At 40.6% G+C, this 21352-nt stretch overlaps 1 protein-coding gene across 1 annotated transcript in view; it reads right to left on the reverse strand.

The window, feature by feature from the left end:
* Positions 1-21352, reverse strand: part of Uch-L5 (ubiquitin carboxy-terminal hydrolase L5) — an 82414-nt gene that overhangs the window by 22188 nt on the left and 38874 nt on the right. The window contains exons 4-5 of the mRNA XM_067115635.1: positions 19480-19667; positions 1289-1486 (exon numbers count right to left, since the gene is read on the reverse strand). Coding sequence (XP_066971736.1) covers positions 1289-1486; positions 19480-19667 — 386 coding nt within the window. The remainder of the gene's footprint in view (positions 1-1288; positions 1487-19479; positions 19668-21352) is intronic.

The raw sequence follows: 21352 nt of genomic DNA on the forward strand, positions 1-21352 counted from the left end.
GATCAAAACATGATTAAAGCTGCACGGAGTCATCAGTGATAGATCACTCCAGAAAAGGAAAGCCTAACTAATTTAGTTTAGAGCAACTAATTAGTGTTAAGCTATTAGTTTCTCAAAGTAGTGTGACTAAACTATGCTGATAATAATCATGGCTAGAATGCATAGGGTGGATCTTATTACAAATGAGAAAGTTGCCAAGTTACACTGTTCAGAGGCTGGAAAGTAAGCTATGATTTTTATGACTGATACAGTTCAGGGATGGGAATGAGAGCAAAAGATGAGAGGTTAGTAAAAAAATCAGTGTAAACAGAAGGAACTGACTGACTAATGGAGACAACAAAGAGGGATCTAAAATATTCGAGCAAGGGCACAGATGAATGACTAGACCAAATAAGAATTTTGGCAGGATATGCATAAAAAAGTGAGAGAAACGGTCTTAATTGTGACAAAAAAAAAAGCAAACAGTTTTAAAAAGCATTGTCAGGTGTTTACTTTCATTCCTACAAGATGTATGGAACATACATGTTGGTATATAAAGACAGTATAGTACCGATTTGGCAATTAATCTATTTAAACACTACTGCCTTATCAGTACGCTTACAGGCAGTCCCCGGTTTACGATGGAGGTTCCGTTCCTACGCCACATCGTAAACCGAAACATCGTGGAAAATCGTAAAAAATCATAAGAAAACCTTACTTTTAATGCTTTGGGTGTATTGAAAATGATGTAAACTGCATAAAAAAACCTCAAAATTATTATTATTCCAACGTTTTGGAGCCATATTTCTTCTGTTGGATCGGCGTACAACGCGTTGTAACCCCGGAACATGAGTCGTAAACTGGGAAATAATTTCTGATGAATATATTTGAAAAGTGTCGTAACCTCAGAACGTCGTAAGCCGGACCCGTTGTAAACCAGGGACTGCCTGTATTTTCATGTTTACCTACATCAATAGGGTACATCTTTAATATAGACACATACTGATGAAATAACTGTAGCCATGAGCTTGTAATGTTGATAAAATGACAATTTTGCAATAAAATATTAATTTTGCACACACGCACACACATACACACACACACACACAAACAGCGACTTGGCAGTGGGTTATGAGTTCTACCAAGTGTTTAATTTCAGATTTTAGCAACAAAGAACAGGTTTCTCTGCCTAACTTTTATTTTATAAATCACAGTACTAATACCATATTTCTTAATGTAATGCACATTAATTTCTCAATCTCAAGAACATAAAATATTCCTTTATTAAGGCCAGGTAAAAAAAACTTACTTTTGGATTCGTCTCTGGATGACAGGTTGAACCACTGATAACCAATCAGTTCCAGGTGCAATAGGGCCCAAGTCAATGGGACCATCTTTCAGACCATCAAGTTCATACAGACGTCCTTCAACTGGGATATATCCAACAAAATGAAAAACATCATCGTCCTCAGTTGGTTGTTTGCAATCAAACTCAAATAATGTTTGCCTGAAATAAAAGTATACTACAGTATAGATAAAATCAACCACAAACAGGCATACACACAAACATTTCACATACTATTGAATTCTCAAAAAATAAGCAATGGACAACTAAAGTAATGACTAAACTCCATAGCACTTCAACTGAAAAAAGCAAGTTATAAAATTTCTCACGACTTGAAGAAAGAACCTTTCACTCTGATCAAATTTAAACACTGGAAAAATTACACAGGGAAAAGACATAAATTACCAGATATATGAGCTAATTCTTTTACAATTCTCAAAATTTTACCAATAAAGACACCAAAATTCAAGATACATGACATTTTTGATGATAAGCATTCAGCCAAATGCTGTTTCTATGGTATATCTCTCTAGGATAAATTTGACATTTCCTGGAATATGGGAGTAAACTACATGAATGTGATAGTTTAAAACTCATTTTCTAAACTGAAGTGCCAACTAGAAATGTTTCAACACTGGGTGTATATTGCTTAAAAAACTTCGTAAAAGATAAAAGAGTCAAATTCATTTACATTAATTTAACTCATGACTACAAGTTAAAAGGAGGTTTATACTCTACAACATTCTTGCTGAAAGCAACTTGATAAAACTGTGTAATCTCAGTGACATGCCTTCACTCAAGTTAATTCATGAGATGAGTACATTTATACATAATACATCTATAGATAATCCTATTGTCAAAGAAGAAAACCAAAGTCAGAAGATGAGCTTTTGGAGGATCATCAAGGAACGTTAATATTAGCAAGGGGTGTTCAAATGTTAGTGATAATACATGGCACACTACATAGCATGGGGAATCGGTAAGCCAAGTACTTTTTGATCCTGTCTGTTTCAAACCCTTCTTGATGAGAAGTGGTTTCATAGTTTCATAGTTTTTTGTTAACAATAGGTACCACAAACCAATAGTTAGATGTGGCAATTTTACCTCTGTAAAAAAGGCTTACTGAAAACTACTATAATTTCCTTTCTCATTTTTACTAACATTTTTACATATAGTTTTGTTTACAGGATTAGATATGAAATTAGTTCTCTTCAATGTCCTCTTGTTCTATGTACTTTCTGCCTGAATTTTCTCCGTGATTTTCTGGGCCTTCATACTGACCTTTGTGCTGGTCTATTCATACATATTTTTTTGTGTAAGTGCTCCTCACTGTTTTCATTACATGTCCAAACAATCTCAAGTCTATTTTTCAGCCTCAGGACACTACACTTCTTTGCTGAAACAGCTCTCTATGCAACACTCCCTCTTCCTCCTCCAATGTCATGTTGTATAGCTTCAGGGGCCCAAAAGAACACTGATGCTGTCATAAAACTCCTGGAGAAATTAGGATCAACCCAATTTCATAAAATCATTGGGATCCTCAAACCATGAGAAGCTGCCAAGATTTCATGTTTAATACCTTAGGAATATCTTCCTCTTCTTCTCTGGAATCCTACTTGAGCTCCTCATTAATGAATGGATCAATGTGACTAGCATTTTGAAAACATTCTTATCCAACTAATTGATCCTTACCTCAAGTAACAACCTCACAATGTTCTGGCAATTGGTGTCCATAGTAGAGAAATCCTAGGTCATGGACACATTCTGGCAATTGTATTTTGCTAGACAGAGCTCAACATTGTTGGGCTAGACTTAATCTCCATTTCTTCCTGAGTGCTAAACAGATATGTATACAGTATATGATTCTCAATAGTACAGAACCTTGGTATAATATTTTCTTCTTGGAGGGAGAAAGTTTTGCTAGACCTAGCTTGCACTTTAACAACAGCCTAGTTCTACTGTTTCCAGATACTACCAAGAAACATCTTTACAGTCCCCATATTGGCACTTGCAGTTTTTCTATTTAGTTTGAGTGCTACTGCAATGTTAATGGTCTCTTGTCTTTTGTAGCTAAGCTTCAAGAACCAAAAACTGGTGCACTTTGCTTGGGAAAAATGTCAAATCTTCGAATTACTTCATAATGCAATTGTAAAGATTTCATTTGAAGATTCACAACGCACTCAACCTTCCAAAATTAAACTCCATTAGCAAATTTCCTGTGATGCCGTAACGGCATCCCATATCAGTGCTGTACTGTACATATTCTTTAATGAAAATATCAATTACTGTACCATAAGCATAAAAAACACAAGAAAATAAACAAATTCAGCAATTCACGACAGATCGACGTAGGTAGCATTGTCATATTTTTTGCTTTATCTGATTTATTGTATAGTATTTCATTCCAAGTTTAGTTGACACTGATTATCACACATTTTATAACAGTACACAAGAGAATATTTTATCACTGTTGATGTTTTATCTCTAATCACCGTAAAAATATCTAAAATCTGAATTTCAGACTAATTAACATTAAATGGCTGTCAGAAGGTGAGTGAAAACCGGGACTTTGAACAAGTACTTCCGTAGTTTATTCTACATTTTCAAGTTTACACTGAAATCCATTTATACTGTGCTTAGACCTCAATGTAAAAACCACAGTTTCTTTCTCTCTCTCTCTCAAACAGTATATCCTTTAATGAAAAAAAAAGCAAAATATCAATGAAACTATTTCACTTAGAAAATCCATTTATACTGTTCTTAGATTCAATGTAAAAACCACAGTTCTTTCTCGCTCTCACTCGGTATACATATATTTTAATGAAAAAATACAGCAATTGGTGAATAAATAGTGTTGCTCTATGAAAAAAAGTGAATTAGTGATAATTTTAGAAATATGGCCCAAAGAAAAATCTGCAAATTAGTGAAATTTCCTCTGCAGACAAGTGAGTGATGTGTTCCACAAAAATTGGCGATAAAGTAAACCGCAGACACGTGGAACATGTAAAACGGGGCTGTAGTAGCAAAGGGGCGGGATGCAGCAGGGTAAGACACATCTAGCTGATCAGTGGATGCACACTGATGCCAAGCTCAAGACTGAGCCTGCAATGCCCATACATAGGGAATGCAAAAGGTGCTACGCAAACAATACAGTCTCCTGAAATGAAAACATTGTTACATAAAGCCCCTGGTTAGAGCATAGTTTTAAAAAATGAGGATCAAGGCGACTAAATTTAAATCATATTGCATTTAATCTTTATTAGTTGATTTTATGTAGTGAATAACATATATGTTTTTATTTTTGTCTTGTCTTGTCCTTTCCACATCTACAGCGGCTAGCATTCTATTCCCTACGAGTAATGATTGTCAACTTTTTCTAAGCCCCATAAAGAGGGTTATGGAGATTTTAATCCCTTTTGGAATTTCTTGAGGCCTTTTGTTATCACTGTTCTTATTCATGACTGTGCTTGGAAGTTCTCTATATCTTCCAACTGAAGCAGAGGTGAGCTCATACCCAAGACTGGGATGAAGTCAGCTATTGTCTAATTTGTCACAATGTTAGTGTTGTCTCTGTATTCACCATGATCCTATTAATCATCATAGAAATCATTGTTTTCTTCTCTCTCCCATGGCTGTCCTATCTGAACTTCTTTCTCTAAAGCCTGTGAGCTTTTGTATGACCAGTCTCAGTGTTATGCGCTATCCTAATGCGTCATGTCAATCCTGAGCATGTTTTGGTTTCCTTTCAGTCAGATACCCAAAAAGATAAGGCGATCAACTGCACTGGATTGTGTGTCTAGCAGCCTGTTTGGTGGTTTCTTAGGGTTAAAGGAATCTCAACTAAACATCTATGATGTTGGAAGAGGCCAAAGAACGCATCAAAACAGCTGTCACAATCTTCTTTTTTCTGATGTTCCTGACTATGTTGCTAACTTCTGCAACTTATGGTAAAAACTTCCTGATTAAAAAACACCTGGGTTAAGCAAGCCACAGGATGCTGTCTAAACTTATTCTCAATGAGCTGGCCTGGTCAAATGGGGAACAGCCTATCTGCAAGGAATGGGAGTAGAAGATTCAATTTTAGGTAAAATATAAATTTTCATAATAAAATTTATTATTTGGATACTTACCTGCTGATAAAGACAGCTTGTATCTCCATGCCAATAGGCGAGTCGGCATTCAAATAAAATATTGAATGGCTGCCTGGATGACTGTCTAGTTCACCTGTTCTCCACCAGGTGTGTTTCGAATGTTTAAGCTCGACAGAATTCTCCTTGACAGCCTACTAAGTTGTGGAGAGGCTGGGTGGGGTCTACTTTAACGGTAGGTAAGTATCCAAATAATAAATTTTATCATGAAAATTTATACTATTTGGGATGAACCTTACCTACTGTTAAAGTTAGCTGATTCTCACACTGAGAAGAGGATGGCAAGTACTGCAGCTAGACCAAATCTGCTCAGTCAATTGAGCAAGAGATTTATTGCATGAAATCCAAAACATTCTTACCTGATCTGGAATCCTTTCTGGACCTTACTGCCACCAGAAATTGAATTCCATTCAGGGGGTAAGGCTCTCATACGTGTGAAGCAAAGGGCAGCCTTGTGGAGAAAACTGCTTCAATTAAGTTAGAATTAAACAGAAGCAGCAGGAGGGGACCCTGTGGGTCTAAAAGTCCTATAAAACGACAGTCACTAAAAATAAATACCTTTACGATTTATAGGTATGCTCCTGTACAATGTACTGTAAGTACCTTCATGCTCCCCAAAATATTAAAACCTGGGATTTAAAACAAAGAGCCTAAAAGATTGCTCTTGCCTCGGTTCAGGAAAAGACTTTACCCACTACTAATAGTGGACTAAGGTCTTTACTGTTTCAAACATGATTCTGCAAACTTAAGGTACTGAACAGCAAAACCAAATTGCACTCCCACTGTGTTGCATTAAACTTATCCTCATGCGACAATTTGTCATCAAACTAAATGAGGTTGCGACAGCTCTCACATTATGAATATTTACCTTTAATAAAGGTAAAGGGTATGGAAGTAGTTCTCAAACACTAGCTCAATCAAATACATCACAGAGAACCTTGTGTTCTTTGAAAAAGACATTCTAGGTTCTAAAATGATATTTTTATGATAAAATAAGGTTTTACTTATACTTACCTGGTAGTTACATATAGCTGTCGTCTCTGACATCACGGCAGAATTTTAAATTTCGCGCTAGCGCTATAAACACCTAGGTGATCCCTCTACCAGCGCCCTCTATAGGTAACAAGGAACTATCCCAACAATGTTCTAGAACTCATTAAGTTTTATGCCCACTTGACATGAGGGGGGAGGTGGGCGGGTTTACTCATGTAACTACCAGGTAAGTATAAGTAAAACCTTATTTTATCATAAAAATATAATTTTTACTTATAGAACTTACCTGGTAGTTACATATAGCTGATTGGCACCTTTAGTGGAGGTGGGACCATGTCAGCCACATACATTGTTAGAAATCAAAACATGAATTTTAGTTCCTTACCTTGAAGGACTGCTGACTCAGCGGTTACTGCCTCTGTAGTCTGCTTATCCCTCGATTGTATTGACAGGATATAAAGGATCCGGTGTCAGATACAATCTGTTAGTACTTGCCGTGAGGACAATGCTGTGACGGACAAGACTTAGTATGCCCTTGCTCTGGGCGCAGTACCAAATTAACAATAAGGGATCACCTCTATCACCATAATATTAAAAATTAAAACTTTCAACCACAAACTTAAAAAGACTGTAGGTACTCCTAAACCATCAAACATAGTACCTACAGACAGACGCAACAAAACCCAATTTCCAACATCAAGGAGAAAATGTTAGTCGGATAGGATTGACCCTCTTTCTCCTCGCCCACCACCGTGTCAGTAACCACTAAAGGCCCTAAGGTACTGCCATTGTCAAAATCTGTCTTCAATTCTGACAAGTAATGCGATGCAAAGACCGACTTACATCGCCAATGTCGTAGAATTCACAATCTTTTGCACTGAGAGATTGTGCCTGAAAGCTAAAGATGTAGCTACAGCTCTTATCTCATGTGCTCTCACTTTCAGAATTCCCGTGTCTGAGTCCTGACAATTCCCATGGGCTTCGAAATAACTTCTCTTAAGAAGAAAGCAAGAGCATTCTTGGAAAGTGGTCTTGTCTGGTTTCTCACAGAACACCACAAGTTCTCCGAAGAGCCCCTGATTCCCTTTGTTCGGTGAATATAGAACTTTAAGGCTCTCACCGGGCACAACAATCTCTCTTGTTCTCCTTCTCCCACAAGATCTGAAAGGCTCTTAATGCTGAAAGACCTAGGCCATGGTCTGGACGCATCTTCGTTCTTCGCTAAGAACCTGAGAGAGGAAGAACATACAGCTTTTCCTTGAGCGAAACCAATAGTTTTGTCAAGGCATGAACCTCACTCACCCTCCTGGCTGTTGCGAGTGCTACTAGAAAAATAGTTTTCTTAGTCAAATTTCTCAACGAGACATTTGCCAAAGGTTCAATTGATCTGAACAAATCCATTTAAGGACGATGTCCAAATTCCATGCTATTTGTTTAGGAACTTTCGTCTTTGAGGTATTAAAAGACTTAAGTAAATCCGTTAGATCCTGATTGTTCGAGATGTCTAGACCTCTGTGCTTAAATACCGATGCAAGCATTGATCGATACTCCTTAATTGTGCTCAAAGACAATCCTTTTTCCTTATAAAGGGATAGCAAGAACTTCGCTATTTGATTTAGAGAGGTTTTAGAAGACGAAACTCCATGTCTACTGCACCAGTCTATAAACTGACTCCATCTTGCCTGGTACACTGCGTCCGAAGACTTTCTTCTGGGTCGCGCAATAGCGCTTGCAACCTCCTTTGAAAAGCCTCTCTTCCTGAGGAGTCGCTCGACAGTCTGCAGGCGACAAGCCGTAGAGTGGACAAGTTCTGATGGAACCTCAGGAAGTGGGGCTGTCTGAGTAGATCTTTCCTCGACGGGAGGATCCTCGGAAAATCTGCGAGAAGGAGGAGAAGATCTGGGAACCACTCCCTCGATGGCCAGAATGGAACAATTAGTGTCATCTTGGTGTTCTTGTGGTTCCTGAACTTTTCCAGGACCTTCCTGATAATTTTGAAAGGTGGAAAAGCGTAAAGTTCCAGGCAATCCCAACTCATTGTCATTGCATCCACCCAAAGAGCCTTGTCGTCCGGATCTGGGGAGCAATATACGGGGAGGCGTTTTGTTCTGTCTGTTGCAAACAGGTCTATTAGCGGACAACCCCACAGATTCCACAACTGTTTGCAAACCTGCGGATGTAAGGTCCATTCCGTGGGCAAGACTTGATTCTTCCTGCTTAAGAGATCCACTGTTACATTCCTCTCGCCTTTTATGAACCTGGTCAATAACATGACCTCGTTCTCTTCTGACCATTCTAAAAGTTCCTTGGTCGTCTGATACAGGGAGAAGGAATGAGTGCCCCCTGCTTTTTATATAAGCAAGAGCTGTCGTGTTGTCCGACTGAACTAGAATTACCTTGCCTTTTACCTCTTGTTGAAATTGCATCAAGGCTAGATGTACCGCTTTCAGTTCTTTCACATTTATGTGCAGTTCTTTCCGTTCTTCCTGCCACTGGCCCAACATTCCTTGTTGTCTAAAGTCGCTCCCCACCCCTGATCCAAGCGTCTGACAAGAGAGTGAGGTCTGGGTTCTTGATATAAAGAGAAATTCCCTCCTCTAGTCTTTCTCTTGAATTCCACCAGACCAGCTCCTTCTTGATCCGATCTGAGATCTTGAAAAGAAAGGAACCGGATGGGTTTTGCGTGGCCATTGGCTTTGTAGATAAAACTGCAGAGGCCTCATCTTGAGTCTCCCCAGTTTTACTAACTTCTCCATCGAGGCTAAAGTCCCCAGCAAGCTCATCCACTGGTTGGCTGAGCAAACCTCATGATGTAGAAAGTCGTCTATCTTGCTTAGACAAGACTCTACTCTCCGTATTGATGGAGAAGCCCGAAAAGCCAGAGAGTCCATCCTCACTCCCAAATAAACTATCTGTTGTGATGGTGAGAGGGACGATTTCGGAACATTGACTAGTAGACCTAGTTCCTTTGCCAGAGATAATGTCTTTATTAGGTCCTCCACACATTTGGCTTTGGAGTGTGCTTTCATAAGCCAGTCGTCCAGATACATTGACATCCTTATTCCTTGCAAGTGAAGATTCTTCACCACCGTTGACAGAACTCTTGTAAACACCTGAGGTGCAGTTGACAGTCCAAAACAAAGAGCTCTGAACTGGAATACTTTGCCTTGGAAAACAAACCTCAGGAACTTCCTTGATTCCTGATGGATTGGAACATGGAAGTACACGCATCCTGGAGGTCTATCGAGACCATCCAGTCGCCCGGTTGAAGAGATGCCAACACCGACTCTGTCGTCTCCATCAAAAATTTCGTCTTTTTTACAAAAACGTTCAATGGGCTCACGTCTAGAACTGGCCTCCAACCTCCCGACGCCTTTGAAACTAAAAAGAGGCGGTTGTAAAACCCGGAGAGCATGGGGTCGGCACTAATTTGATGGCTTGTTTCCTTAGTAGTGCTTCTACTTCTTCTCGAAGGGCGCAAAACTTCTGAGAGTCGTTTGAGCACGCTTGAAAAGTGACTGGAGCGTCCGACAACGGGGCTTTTGTTGGAATGGGATGGAGTACCCTTCCCGAATCACCTGTAAGGTCCAAGGATCTTGAGTGACCTTTTGCCAGGCGTCCGAGAACGACTGGAGTCTGGCACCTACTGCTGTGTGGAGGACAGCACACTCATTTCTTCTGTTGAATATTGGAAGGTCGAGTAGAGGATTTCCCTTTCCCACGGAACTTGGAAAAGGGCCGAGAAGTAGACTTGCCCTCGAATGTCTTGGAAGTGTCTGAAAACACCGAAGTTTTGGCGTAAGTTGCTTCAGGAGTAGCCTTCTTCGGTTTCTTTGCTGACTGAGCCAAAAGGTCCTGTGTTGCTTTTTGCGTGAGAGAGCTTCAGCAATCTCTCAAACTAATTCCTTCAGGAACAAGTGGTCCTTCGACAAAGGGGCAAAGAGGAGAGCAGACCTCTGGTTGCGGGATACACCCTTCGCCAAAAAAGAGCACCAGAGTTGTCGTTTCTTCAGAACTCCGGTTGCAAAAATCGAAGTTAGCTCCAAGGCACTATCGCATTCTCCCTTGTCTATGCAGTCGACTACCGAAGTGAAATCCGTCAACTGCGCAACCGAAAGTCCGAATTCTTTGACTTTCCTAGCCAGAGCCGCCACTGACCAATCTAGGAAACTGATGACCTCCACAACAGCGAAAATACTCTTGAGAAGATGATCCAACTCCGACTGCGTGAAGAAGATCTTCACTGACTGAAGAGCTGTGCGACGACTTGAATCCACGAGACTGGAGAAGTCCCCTTAAGCGGAGGCAGACACACCCAAGGAAAAACGTTCTCCAGTCTCGTACCACATGCGGCTGCGATGAGCCAATCTGGAGGGTGGAAGACAAAACATACTCTTGCCTTGCTCTCTCTTGTCTGAGAGCCAGGTATTAATCTTCTTGATAGCCTTCCTGGCCGAAATCGCCAATACTAGGCGTGTAAAAGGAGCTGGATCCGAGGCATTGTCCCTCTTAAACTGCGATCTGGGAGAGATGCGAGTCGAAGGCTTAAAAAAGAGTCCCCAAAGTTCTCGACGAAAAACTTGAGTAACTTCTTATAACCAGAAGATTTCTCCTTGATTCCTGGAACGTCCTCTTCCATTTCTACATCTTCTTCATCTTCCTCTTCTTCAGAAGACACAGGAGACAATTGGTGTGCAGGAACTGTTTCTTGAAACTCGTGACGAAACATAGGTTGCATGGAATCGAAAGTCTTGCGACCATGCCGACGTGGCGCCGAATCCGCCAGGTGTGGCGCCGCGCCATGCTGAAGTGGCGCCGAATCCGCCAGGTGTGGCGCCGCGCCATGCTGAAGTGGCGCCTCGCCAACAGAACGTGGCGTATCCGGAGCCAGAGAAGAATGCTGAAGCGCCTGGTTGAGCCTCTTCACTGGTGCATGCGAAGTGGGAGGCTCTTGCGCCAAGACTTGTGGCGCATTCAAAGGAAGCGCCTCCGCAACAGGTGCTCCCGAAGCAGCACGAGCGCCACAAAAGAACTGAATAAGATCCGTCAATTTGTCCGTAACTTGAGCGACAAAACGGGGATCTTGTTGACCGGTAGTAGGAGGAGGCTCTATCTGCGATGAAGCTGGACGAGATGTAGACACTCCTGGTACGAAATCACGCTTACTACTAGCAATGGTACGCGTAGGTTCCTTCCGACAAGGGGGCGAATCCACTGAAGAGGAGGAGGAAAAAGCTTCAGGATCCTCCCAGAAGCTACAGCCCGCTTGTGGATCCGTCAATGATCTTTTCTTAGGAATCGCTGCAGGAGAGACGGCGCGAGACCTCTTGAGAGGGCGAGAAGAATGCTTGAAGCGCCCACTTCGAGGAGGAGTCAAAGAATCAGCACCACTAGAAGACACATCCCCAGCAGCGCCTTTTCTATGGCATGCGGAAGCATCCTGGGATTGCACAACAGGAATACTTGAGGGGCGACTGTTGGGAGCAAGCCCCACTCGCCTCCTATCGGCTTTTTCGACATGCCCTCTCCTGAACCAGGAGTCCGACAGAGGTCTAGACCTGGGAGAACGAGTGGGCGAACAGACACCTCCTCCACTAACACTTCACTTCGAGGAGCCAACTTTTCAATGGCTTGGGCCCATCGTCTGGATGGCCGAAAGCACTAATGAAAATTTAGTGTCCATCTGGACTTTTAACTCTGACACGGTGATAGGATTGGGATCAACAGGGTCGGACAAAGGAGAGTTAATAGGAGAGAGGTTAACAGATTGAATTACCTGCCCTACAGACTTAGCAGATGATGACCTCTGCGAAGCCTTCCTGACTCTGTCCTTTTCTAACTTTCGTAGATATTTCTCTAAGGCTGATCATTCATCCGTTGTTAGATGCATACATTCCTCACATGTATTCTCTAAATTACAAAATTTACCCCCTACATGAAGAGCAAACTGAATGGGGGTCGATAGCCGCCTTGGGGAATCGAGTCCTACAGCCTAAAGCACAATACCTATACTGAGATCCAGAATCAGACATATTGTACACAATGAATTAATTCCAACCACAAATTGCAAAGCGCTAGCTAGCTAGCAAAAACCACAAAGAAATACTTAAGTATAACTTGCAGACAAAAATTCAACCAAGAACGAGACCGTGTTGCTGGTCTCTCGGCAGAAAAACTTAATGAGTTCTAGAACATTGTTGGGATAGTTCCTTGTTACCTATAGAGGGCGCTGGTAGAGGGATCACCTAGGTGTTTATAGCGCTAGCGCGAAATTTAAAATTCTGCCGTGACGTCAGAGACGACAGCTATATGTAACTACCAGGTAAGTTCTATAAGTAAAAACAAAAGAAAAAAAGGTTAACTTTGCCTCTTCCAGAATTAACCTTTGACAAAGACATCTAGGTTTTCTAAAACCTCAAAACAAAATGTTAACTTTGTCTTCTCTAGGCTTAACCTTTGACAAAGACATTCTAGGTTTCTAAAACCACAAAATAAATGGTTAACTTTGCCTCTTCCAGGCTTACTCCTTGACAAGGACATCTATGTTCTCTAAACCCACAAAAAAAAAAGGTTAATTTTACCTCCTCCAGGCTTAACCTTTGACACAAATGTTCTAGGTTCTAAAATCACAAAATAAAAAGATAACTGCTCTTTCAGGCTTAACCTATTTAAGTAAGTTTTAACTGCTCCAACATGACAAAGAATTGTTTCCTCTTCTTCCCCACCACAGGTTAAATGGAATTCTTACAGTTCTCTGAAAAGTTTTGCCTTAATCTCATTCTGAGCTATAATGCAAAAGATAAAATAGCATTCCCTTACAACTGCCTTAAGGAGAGTGCTTGCAATAAATATACTCTTTTTAACAGTTGATAGTGCTAAATAAATGAAGTTTTCATAGTAAATAACTCCAGAGACTGATTGATACAGTACTGAGTTGAAGGAGCTTCCATCTCAACTGACTTCAAAACCTTCAGGTGCTGATTACAAGCCAGATCTAATAGCACATGACACAATACCAAGAAAAGTGTGGAATGATAACCTTGAAAGCAGATGGCGAAAAAGTCTTACTATAGCCAAGAAAACAAAGTTAGATGTCTACAAGGTTCCAGGTGCTGAAAATTCCTCTAGAAAGGCACTCTAAGCACTAAACAAACCACTGCCTCTGAGCTTCTGACACAAGGCCATGGTTGTTCTCCACTTGATTAAGGACAGAACCCAGATACCTTTGAAAATCCCCTATTGGGAGGAGACAGTCGAGCATCTCCAAGCAGTTAAGTGTGAGATGCAGAAGTTAGTGGGAGTGTATGAAATTCTATACTCTGAGTATATTTCTCCTTAATGGAAGAATAAGAGATGCATCTACCATGAGAGCTATAAAGTTCGAAAATCATTTGCTCTGAGGTTACCCACAGCTCTACACTAGTCACTGAGCAATTCTTGAACATGAAATTTGCTCAATACTTCCTTATAGTAGCTAGAGGGGAAAGGCATATGGGTCTGAATCAGGCCAAACTTGAACACATCCACTGCTCAAGCCTGAGGGCCCTCAAAGGAGTAGTAACCAACTATAATTCTACACTTAGCACTTCTCTAATCCCATTCAAACTTGCAGATGTAATAGCCACTCTGTGGGTAGTTTTGTTCTTCTGAAGCCCCAATCGCCAAAAACAGTCCTTCCACAGAGTCAATTATCAAAACAAATATCATGTTGTTCATTTCACTCAAAGAAGCAATCTTTCCACTATGACTTTGTTTCTGACCAGGTATAAAGCTGCTAGGTATCTGCAAATGGTCTTTCCATTTCCCTGACCTCTAGTAAGCTTTACCAGGTGTTGTGTTGACCCTTCTATGTTGTATGTAAGTGTAACAACACTAGTCAAAATTCTTTGTTTTGTGTTACATGACAGAGGGGAAAAAACAAAACATGGAAGTAGGTTTAAGAATAAAAAGGTCAACTCTTGGTTTCAGCATCCCTCCTACAAAACCTGGTGACAATGAGGGTCCTGGATTACTTACAAGTTTAATGAACATTAGGCTGAGACTGTACTGTAATTGAGCCCGATTATTCTGACAAAATCCTCAGTGAGGCCATGTTTCCTAACAAAGAAAGCCTGTATCACTTAGGAAGCTTCCTTTGGGGCAGAAATTTTTTAAGAAGCAAGTGCCTATTTGTCTTCTGACAGACAAACCTATAAATTCAAGTATTATCCCCATATCACTAAATAAGAACGAGGAGTTAGGGGAGTTGACTGAAAATCATACTGCACAATCTGAGCCAGGTGAAGCAACAGAACCTTGGCCTTTGGCATACTCAAGAGTTGGCCAACTTGAACCAGTTGACTTAAAAGGAAAAGATTTCTTGCTCCTAAAAATCAACACCCACCCACCTATGGGCAACAAATTCCCTGTGAATACTTATAAAGACGTTGTACATGAGCTCAAAGAAAGCACCTTGAACAGCAATACCTCCTCTGTAAATACACCACAAAGGAACTTGGGTGATTGATGAAGTACTGTTATGAGAAAAAAGTCTCCTGCGCATCCACCAAAACATCTGATCGTTCTTTTGGAAAGTCACTAAAATCATGCTGGAAAAACAAAAAGCATGGGGGACACACACGTACAGTCATTCAGTCTCAATTTGTCCAACAATGGTCACCAACCTCCAGTCGCTTATGGAGCTAGGAAAATGTCAAGAAGTAAAATCCCAGTGAATTACCACTTCGCCCATTTCTTTCTTTCTCTCTAATTTGCATTCTTTTTTTATCTCTAATTTACAACCTACTACTAAAGAATGAGAGAATTCTGCTGGAGAAGACAGAGGAAGAGCTATAGGAGACTAAACCAGTGGAGGGTAACCTAAAAGGAATCACAACCCTCTTTCACTGCCTCCACCATGTAAGGTCTTCTCCTAAGTCTCTCCAAGCATACCAGGAGGCTTGCAATTGGCCATGTACAAGAACCTGAGGGCTGAACTTACCCCTGAAAGGTATATTACCCCCGAAAGGTATAAAATAAGACTTGCACCGATATGAACTCCCTTATCACCTTAACCTGTGCAACATAAGCCTTTTCTACAGACAGGAGCATAAGTGTTCTCATTTTTTCCAAACAGAGTTGGTATAAGCATGAGAACATTAGTCTGTAGTATCAGAAACTCCCCAAGCTGGTGCCAAAACACTAAGCAGGGGCCAACAACACACTAAGCTGGAGCCTCAGCCTCTCTAAGCTGACACTGAGAAGAGGAAAAATACTGAGCACAAGTTCAATAAAAGATAAAAACTTGAACAATCTAAACTGAGACTCTGATTCAGTATGTCCAAAGCGCTTGTCAGTCGCGAGTTTGTCTCTTCACAGGAAAGAGAAAACTGAATCTTCTACCAAAGATGGTTTACGTGGCTGTGTCGCAAGAGTCAGTGCTCTGCCAGCAGGCAGACCTATAGGTGCTTTGTGCACTCATGTAGGAGAAAATTTACGAAACACGCTGTAATTGAAGGAGAAAGCTTGGGTTCTCCTTCTCCAAATACTTAAAGGGCGGCAAAATACTCAAAGACAATCAAGACTTATTCTCTGTGCGGTCTCTTTCCTCAACTAAATGAGGATATACAGTGAAGCGCAAGCTCCAGCAACACCGATCAAACTGAAGGAGATCCTCCAATTCAAACTCTTCTTCTGCCAGAGGTGCTGTCTCCTGGCAACAGGAGGAAGACAGCTGTCTCCCGGCGAAAGGAGGAAGACAGCTGTCTCCCGGCGACAGGGGGAAGACAGCTGTCTCCTGGCGACAGGGGGAAGACAGCTGTCTCCCGGCGACAGGGGGAAGACAGCTGTCTCCTGGCGACAGGGGGAAGACAGCTGTCTCCCGGCGACAGGGGAAGACAGCTGTCTCCCGGCAACAGGAGGAAGACAGCTGTCTCCCGGTGACAGGAGGAGACCGCTGTCTCTTGGTGACAGAAGGAGACATCTGTTTACTGGCAACAGGAGGAGACAGATGTCCCCTAGCGACAGGAGATGAGAGCAACCCAGCACGTGTACCCCATCCATGACTCGATGAAAGGTAGGCAGGAAAATGCTTCATCGATAGTCAGGAAAACACAGTTGAAGCGACTCACCTGAGTGAAAGAAAACAAGGTGCAAAAAAAAATGGGAGAGTTGGGAAGGCTTAGGACAAAAATTGGCTTGGGGAAAGGACAGTAAAAGCAAATATCTGCTCTCCAAGGCGGTTGAAGAAAGACTGATGCATCACAAGGTTCCAGCTAGATCTCTGACCCGCTACCACCTCATCTGCGTACTAGATGCCAGATGCCACAAATTCGACGCACACATGATTTTGATTATTTTTTAACCGGTTTCCAGCTGGCGCCAGAAGATTTATCCTAAATTTAAGACCAAAGGTTTGTTCCGCATATGAACAATGGGAAAGTTGCCTCGTCTGAGAATGAGTCGACAGACTTAAGAGCATTCCCATACAACGCATCCGTAGAAAGCTAGGTAGCTAAAATAAGATCTAGCTTGTAAATAACAGAAGATACTGTAACATGGTAGATATGGAAAGAAAAACATTAATAGAGGCAAAAGTAAGAGATTTGCTAACAGTCGAAGAAAAGGCATGATAAAGAACGAACAAGTGCATTTTGACGGAGAAAGAGGAATAGGCTAGTAGACAAGGATTTAGAATGAGTAAATGATGAAGAGGTTGGTTGCACAATCAACTGAGTTGACATAACATCAGAATAAGTAAAACCAGATACAGACATGATTCCTAATAAAACTGTCTATACTTGTATAATTAGTCCCATCGGTACTAACAACCTCATACTAGGTGCCGATGACAGCAGAAGTTGCATATGTAGTGAAGATTAACGTTTACCAAAATGATCTTTCAGCTAATGCATTATACAAGACTCTGAATGTAAAAAAACGGAGAGGCAGGTGATAGGGGGCACAGAACCACATCGCCTCAAGAACACCTGGTTCCCTAACAGTGGACTTCTCTCTCTGAATCCAACTGTCACAGGGTAGTCCTAGGCTCGGGCTACGGACTGGCGTGGGCACTGACACTTTACCTCCTATGAGGGAATGCAAAAATGACTGCACCATTGGGGGACCTGGAGCAGTTCCTTAACCAATTCAGACAAACCTTGCATTGACCATAATAAGGTTTACGTCCTGTTCTAAATTCTCAATACGCTTTTCCTGAACCAAAAGGGGAGCAGAAGGTGGAGCTAAAGAGGAAGCCTCAGTACTAACTAAAGCATTAACAAAGGAAAAGCCTAAACTGAGTATGCATAACTACAGAAGAAGGACTTGGAGAAGGGGGAGAAATGACAGGTTGATAACCTGACCTTACTAATTGCTTCGCAATCTAACTGCTTCCCTTCTCTTCCTATACTAATGATCTTAAGCAGAAAAGTCCTTCAAAAATCCCTACTTCCTCACATCTATTCTGAAAATCACACTTACAACCATTGTAGCAGGTGTAAAAGGTGTGTATCCCCTAAAAAATCAACATTCTGCTAACACAATGGCAGCAAGGAGAATTCTGATGAGAGCTTAAACATTCGAAAAACACCTGGTGGAGAACAAGTGAATTAGCCAGTCATTTGATCTTTTGTTTGAATGTCGACTTGCCTATTGGTGTGGGGATGTAAGCTACTAAGCTAACAGTAGGTAAGATTCATCCCAAATAATATAGTATCAGATCTATTTTAGACACTGCTTTTCATGAGTCTTCTCACAAATCTGCTCCCCTTCATTAGTAACATTTTCAAAATCTTTCTTCTGTCAATGTAAATCCTCTTCCATTCACAGCTATTCTGAGCCTCCCTGTAAGCAACAATTTCCAAGTAGACATCCTCAATGAGGCAGTTTATCCTGAAGTTAGGTAGAGTATGTGAATCTCTCTTGAAAGCCCATGAACTTACAACAGGTTTTTGTCTATACCTACCGTCCACCAGAGTAGTACCCCCAAATTCAAGATTTTGCCTAAAAGTCTTCAATAAGGAATCATTACAAAAGTAAAATTATCATTCTGTGCTGCTGAGGCCAAGTGCTATTCTGTTATAGACCAGAACTTCCCCACAGCAAAAGCATGAAAGAACAAAATCAAATCAATATATAGAATAACACATGCAAGCTACTGCTCTCATACTTTAGAATGTGTTCACCATATCAGAACAAAACAGACTAAAAAAAATACTTTTACAGTAAAAACTCCGTATAAATGAAAAGTTCATAAGAAATACAGCAATAAAGAAATCTCAGGGTGGCCAACTAAATAAAGAACAAGCAACATGGCATACATTAAACACAAATTACCCAATATAATAACTACTGTAATTATAAAATATTTGCAAGTCATGTAATCATAAATTTCATAACTGTTGACTATTAAGATGACAAAAAAGGTAAAACAATATAGACTGGAGGAAATGGATGTGTGACGACTTATGGAACACAAAATACACTTTGTAGTGGTAAAACATAAGGTGTGTTTATTGTATTGATACAGGCAGTCCCCGGTTATCGGCGGGGTTCCGTTTCTAAGGGTGTGATGATAACTGAAAATCAGCGATTTCGGCGCTTTTTTGGCGGTTAACGGCGTCGAAAAGCACCGATTTTCGGTTATCGGCGTCGAAAAGCACCGATTTTCGGTTATCGGCACCGAAAAGCACCGATTTTTGGTTATCGGCACCTCTGTTTGGTATGTATCGGCGCCAATACCTAATTATCGGCGCAGATAAGCGGAAATTGGCGATTTTCGGCGCCGAAAATTGCTGATTTTCGTTGCTAGACAAGCCCCATAAAACCGGATCGCTGTTAACCGAGCCCACCGTTAACTGGGGACTGCCTATACTTGAAGTGTCATAGCTTCAGTTTAACTACACTGTGCACCTGAGTTAACAGTCAATTAGCAGCGGTGAAAGTTTACACATACCTACTGTAGCACAACATTAATAGCAGTAACTGCGGTAAAAACTTTTCTGACACGAAAGAAATACTGTATTTGAAACTTACTTAGCAAAAGAATTGTGAACATTGCGAATTGTATCAGAGTTTGAGAGTGCCAATCCTTTCATATGGGCATCAAAAGTCTGTGTGAATTCCTTGAATTCTGTTAGTGTGGGACCCAATTGCACATCAGCATGCTTGGTATTCAGCAAAACTGAAAGAATAGCTTGTGTCGCACAAGCATTGTTGATCATCTGAAAAAAAAAAATTCAAATGTGTAAAATACTTCACAGTACATTTAAATTCACCTTCTCCATGTCAATATAAATCATGTTCATTAAACGTTTTTAAAAGTTTCATGTTAAAAAGAAAAAATTACTACATATTCGACTTACACTATACAGGTACTACTTTACTGCTTAGTAGTCTCCTTGCCCAAATGTTAAGTAATCATTGGGCAGAAGAAATACTGACTTTTTCTCCAAGATAATCAAATGCTAGTGGAAGCCACTCACTATAACAAAAATATCAAAAAATGACAGAAATGCAGGAATAGTCAATTGCAGGGTAGGAGACCAGTAGCACCATGAAATAAGTGGTCTCTAATTAATGTGGTGAGAGGCAATGGTGTAATCCCTCACCATTTATCTAATAAGAGACTAAGTTCATGATAAAATTTTAGGATGACTCCATGGTTTCCAACCACCTGGATAATGCTACATAAAACACAGGGGGTTCTTAACTTAAATGGAGGTTACTTTCTGAACAGTTCTGCTTAATTAAATGTGATAATTACCACTAAAATTAATTTAAAAAACAGTGTTCTGTACAATACTGTATAAGGGTACACGGATGATATTTTGCCATTAATTGCACATCAACTCTTACAAAGTAAAACAGGCATTTAAATAAGACAAAAACCACACTTCACATCCTTAACTGAATCCAAATGGGTTGTGTACATGTTTCTCAGAGTCACTGTAAGAATCACAGTTGAATAAATGAGGGGAACATGGCCAATTTTAATTCATCACTGATGCTTGCTTCACACCTTTAGTGATTTTTTCTTTATCTTGAATACCTTAGGATGCATGACCCTTATAAATACTTAAGAAGACTCTACAGTATTAACACACTAGGCAGCCTCATGAAACGAAAAATATCAATAAAAATAACAGCATATGTAACCCTGCCAGAAGAACGATGGTTAACCCTCTCTTTTCATGATTGAAATTAATATTTTTGTTCTCAACACAACTTCTCTACTATATTTGTATATTTTACAATAATTACCACTCAATTAAAAAAAAGCAAATACCATGCTTTTAGCGAGTGTTTATGCTTGTGTTTAATTCATGATCATCTAGCATGCCTTAGCAATATCCTTTACCAAATATCCAGGTTCCTTAAAAATAAAATCCACTGTGCAAACTAGATCTAACCACAAGGTCATAACCTTTAAAGACTGCTACTACAGATAGCAAAAACAATTTGATGAATGATTGGGTTCACTGATAATTCTCAGTTTTTGTGTTCTTAGAATGTTTCAGAAGCTCTAGAAACCATACAATACCATATTCTGGTATGTAAAAACAAGGCCATCTTTCCTGCCAGTCATACTCTACACAATTACAAGAAGCTCACCCTACACTGATTTCATCACCTGTCATCTGAGGAACTTCCTGGAGGGTTGATGATCAACTTCTTTCACACACTTGCTAGTCATTCCCAAGAATTACAACAAGAAAATTATTCCACTGTCTGATCCATTTTTGCACACAAACTGCTCAGGACCTGAGGTCTGTCTCTGAGATGACACTTCAAGACCTTTAAGGTCCTGACAATCATTACTCTAGCCTAGAGGCGAGACTTATGTTTCCCTCAAATGATTCTATGATGGTCTTGAAGATGACCTACAGAACAGCCTTGCATGAGACTG

The sequence above is a fragment of the Macrobrachium rosenbergii genome, chromosome 13, assembly GCF_040412425.1.
Source record: "Macrobrachium rosenbergii isolate ZJJX-2024 chromosome 13, ASM4041242v1, whole genome shotgun sequence".
In the NCBI taxonomy this organism is placed as follows: Eukaryota; Metazoa; Arthropoda; class Malacostraca; order Decapoda; family Palaemonidae; genus Macrobrachium; species Macrobrachium rosenbergii.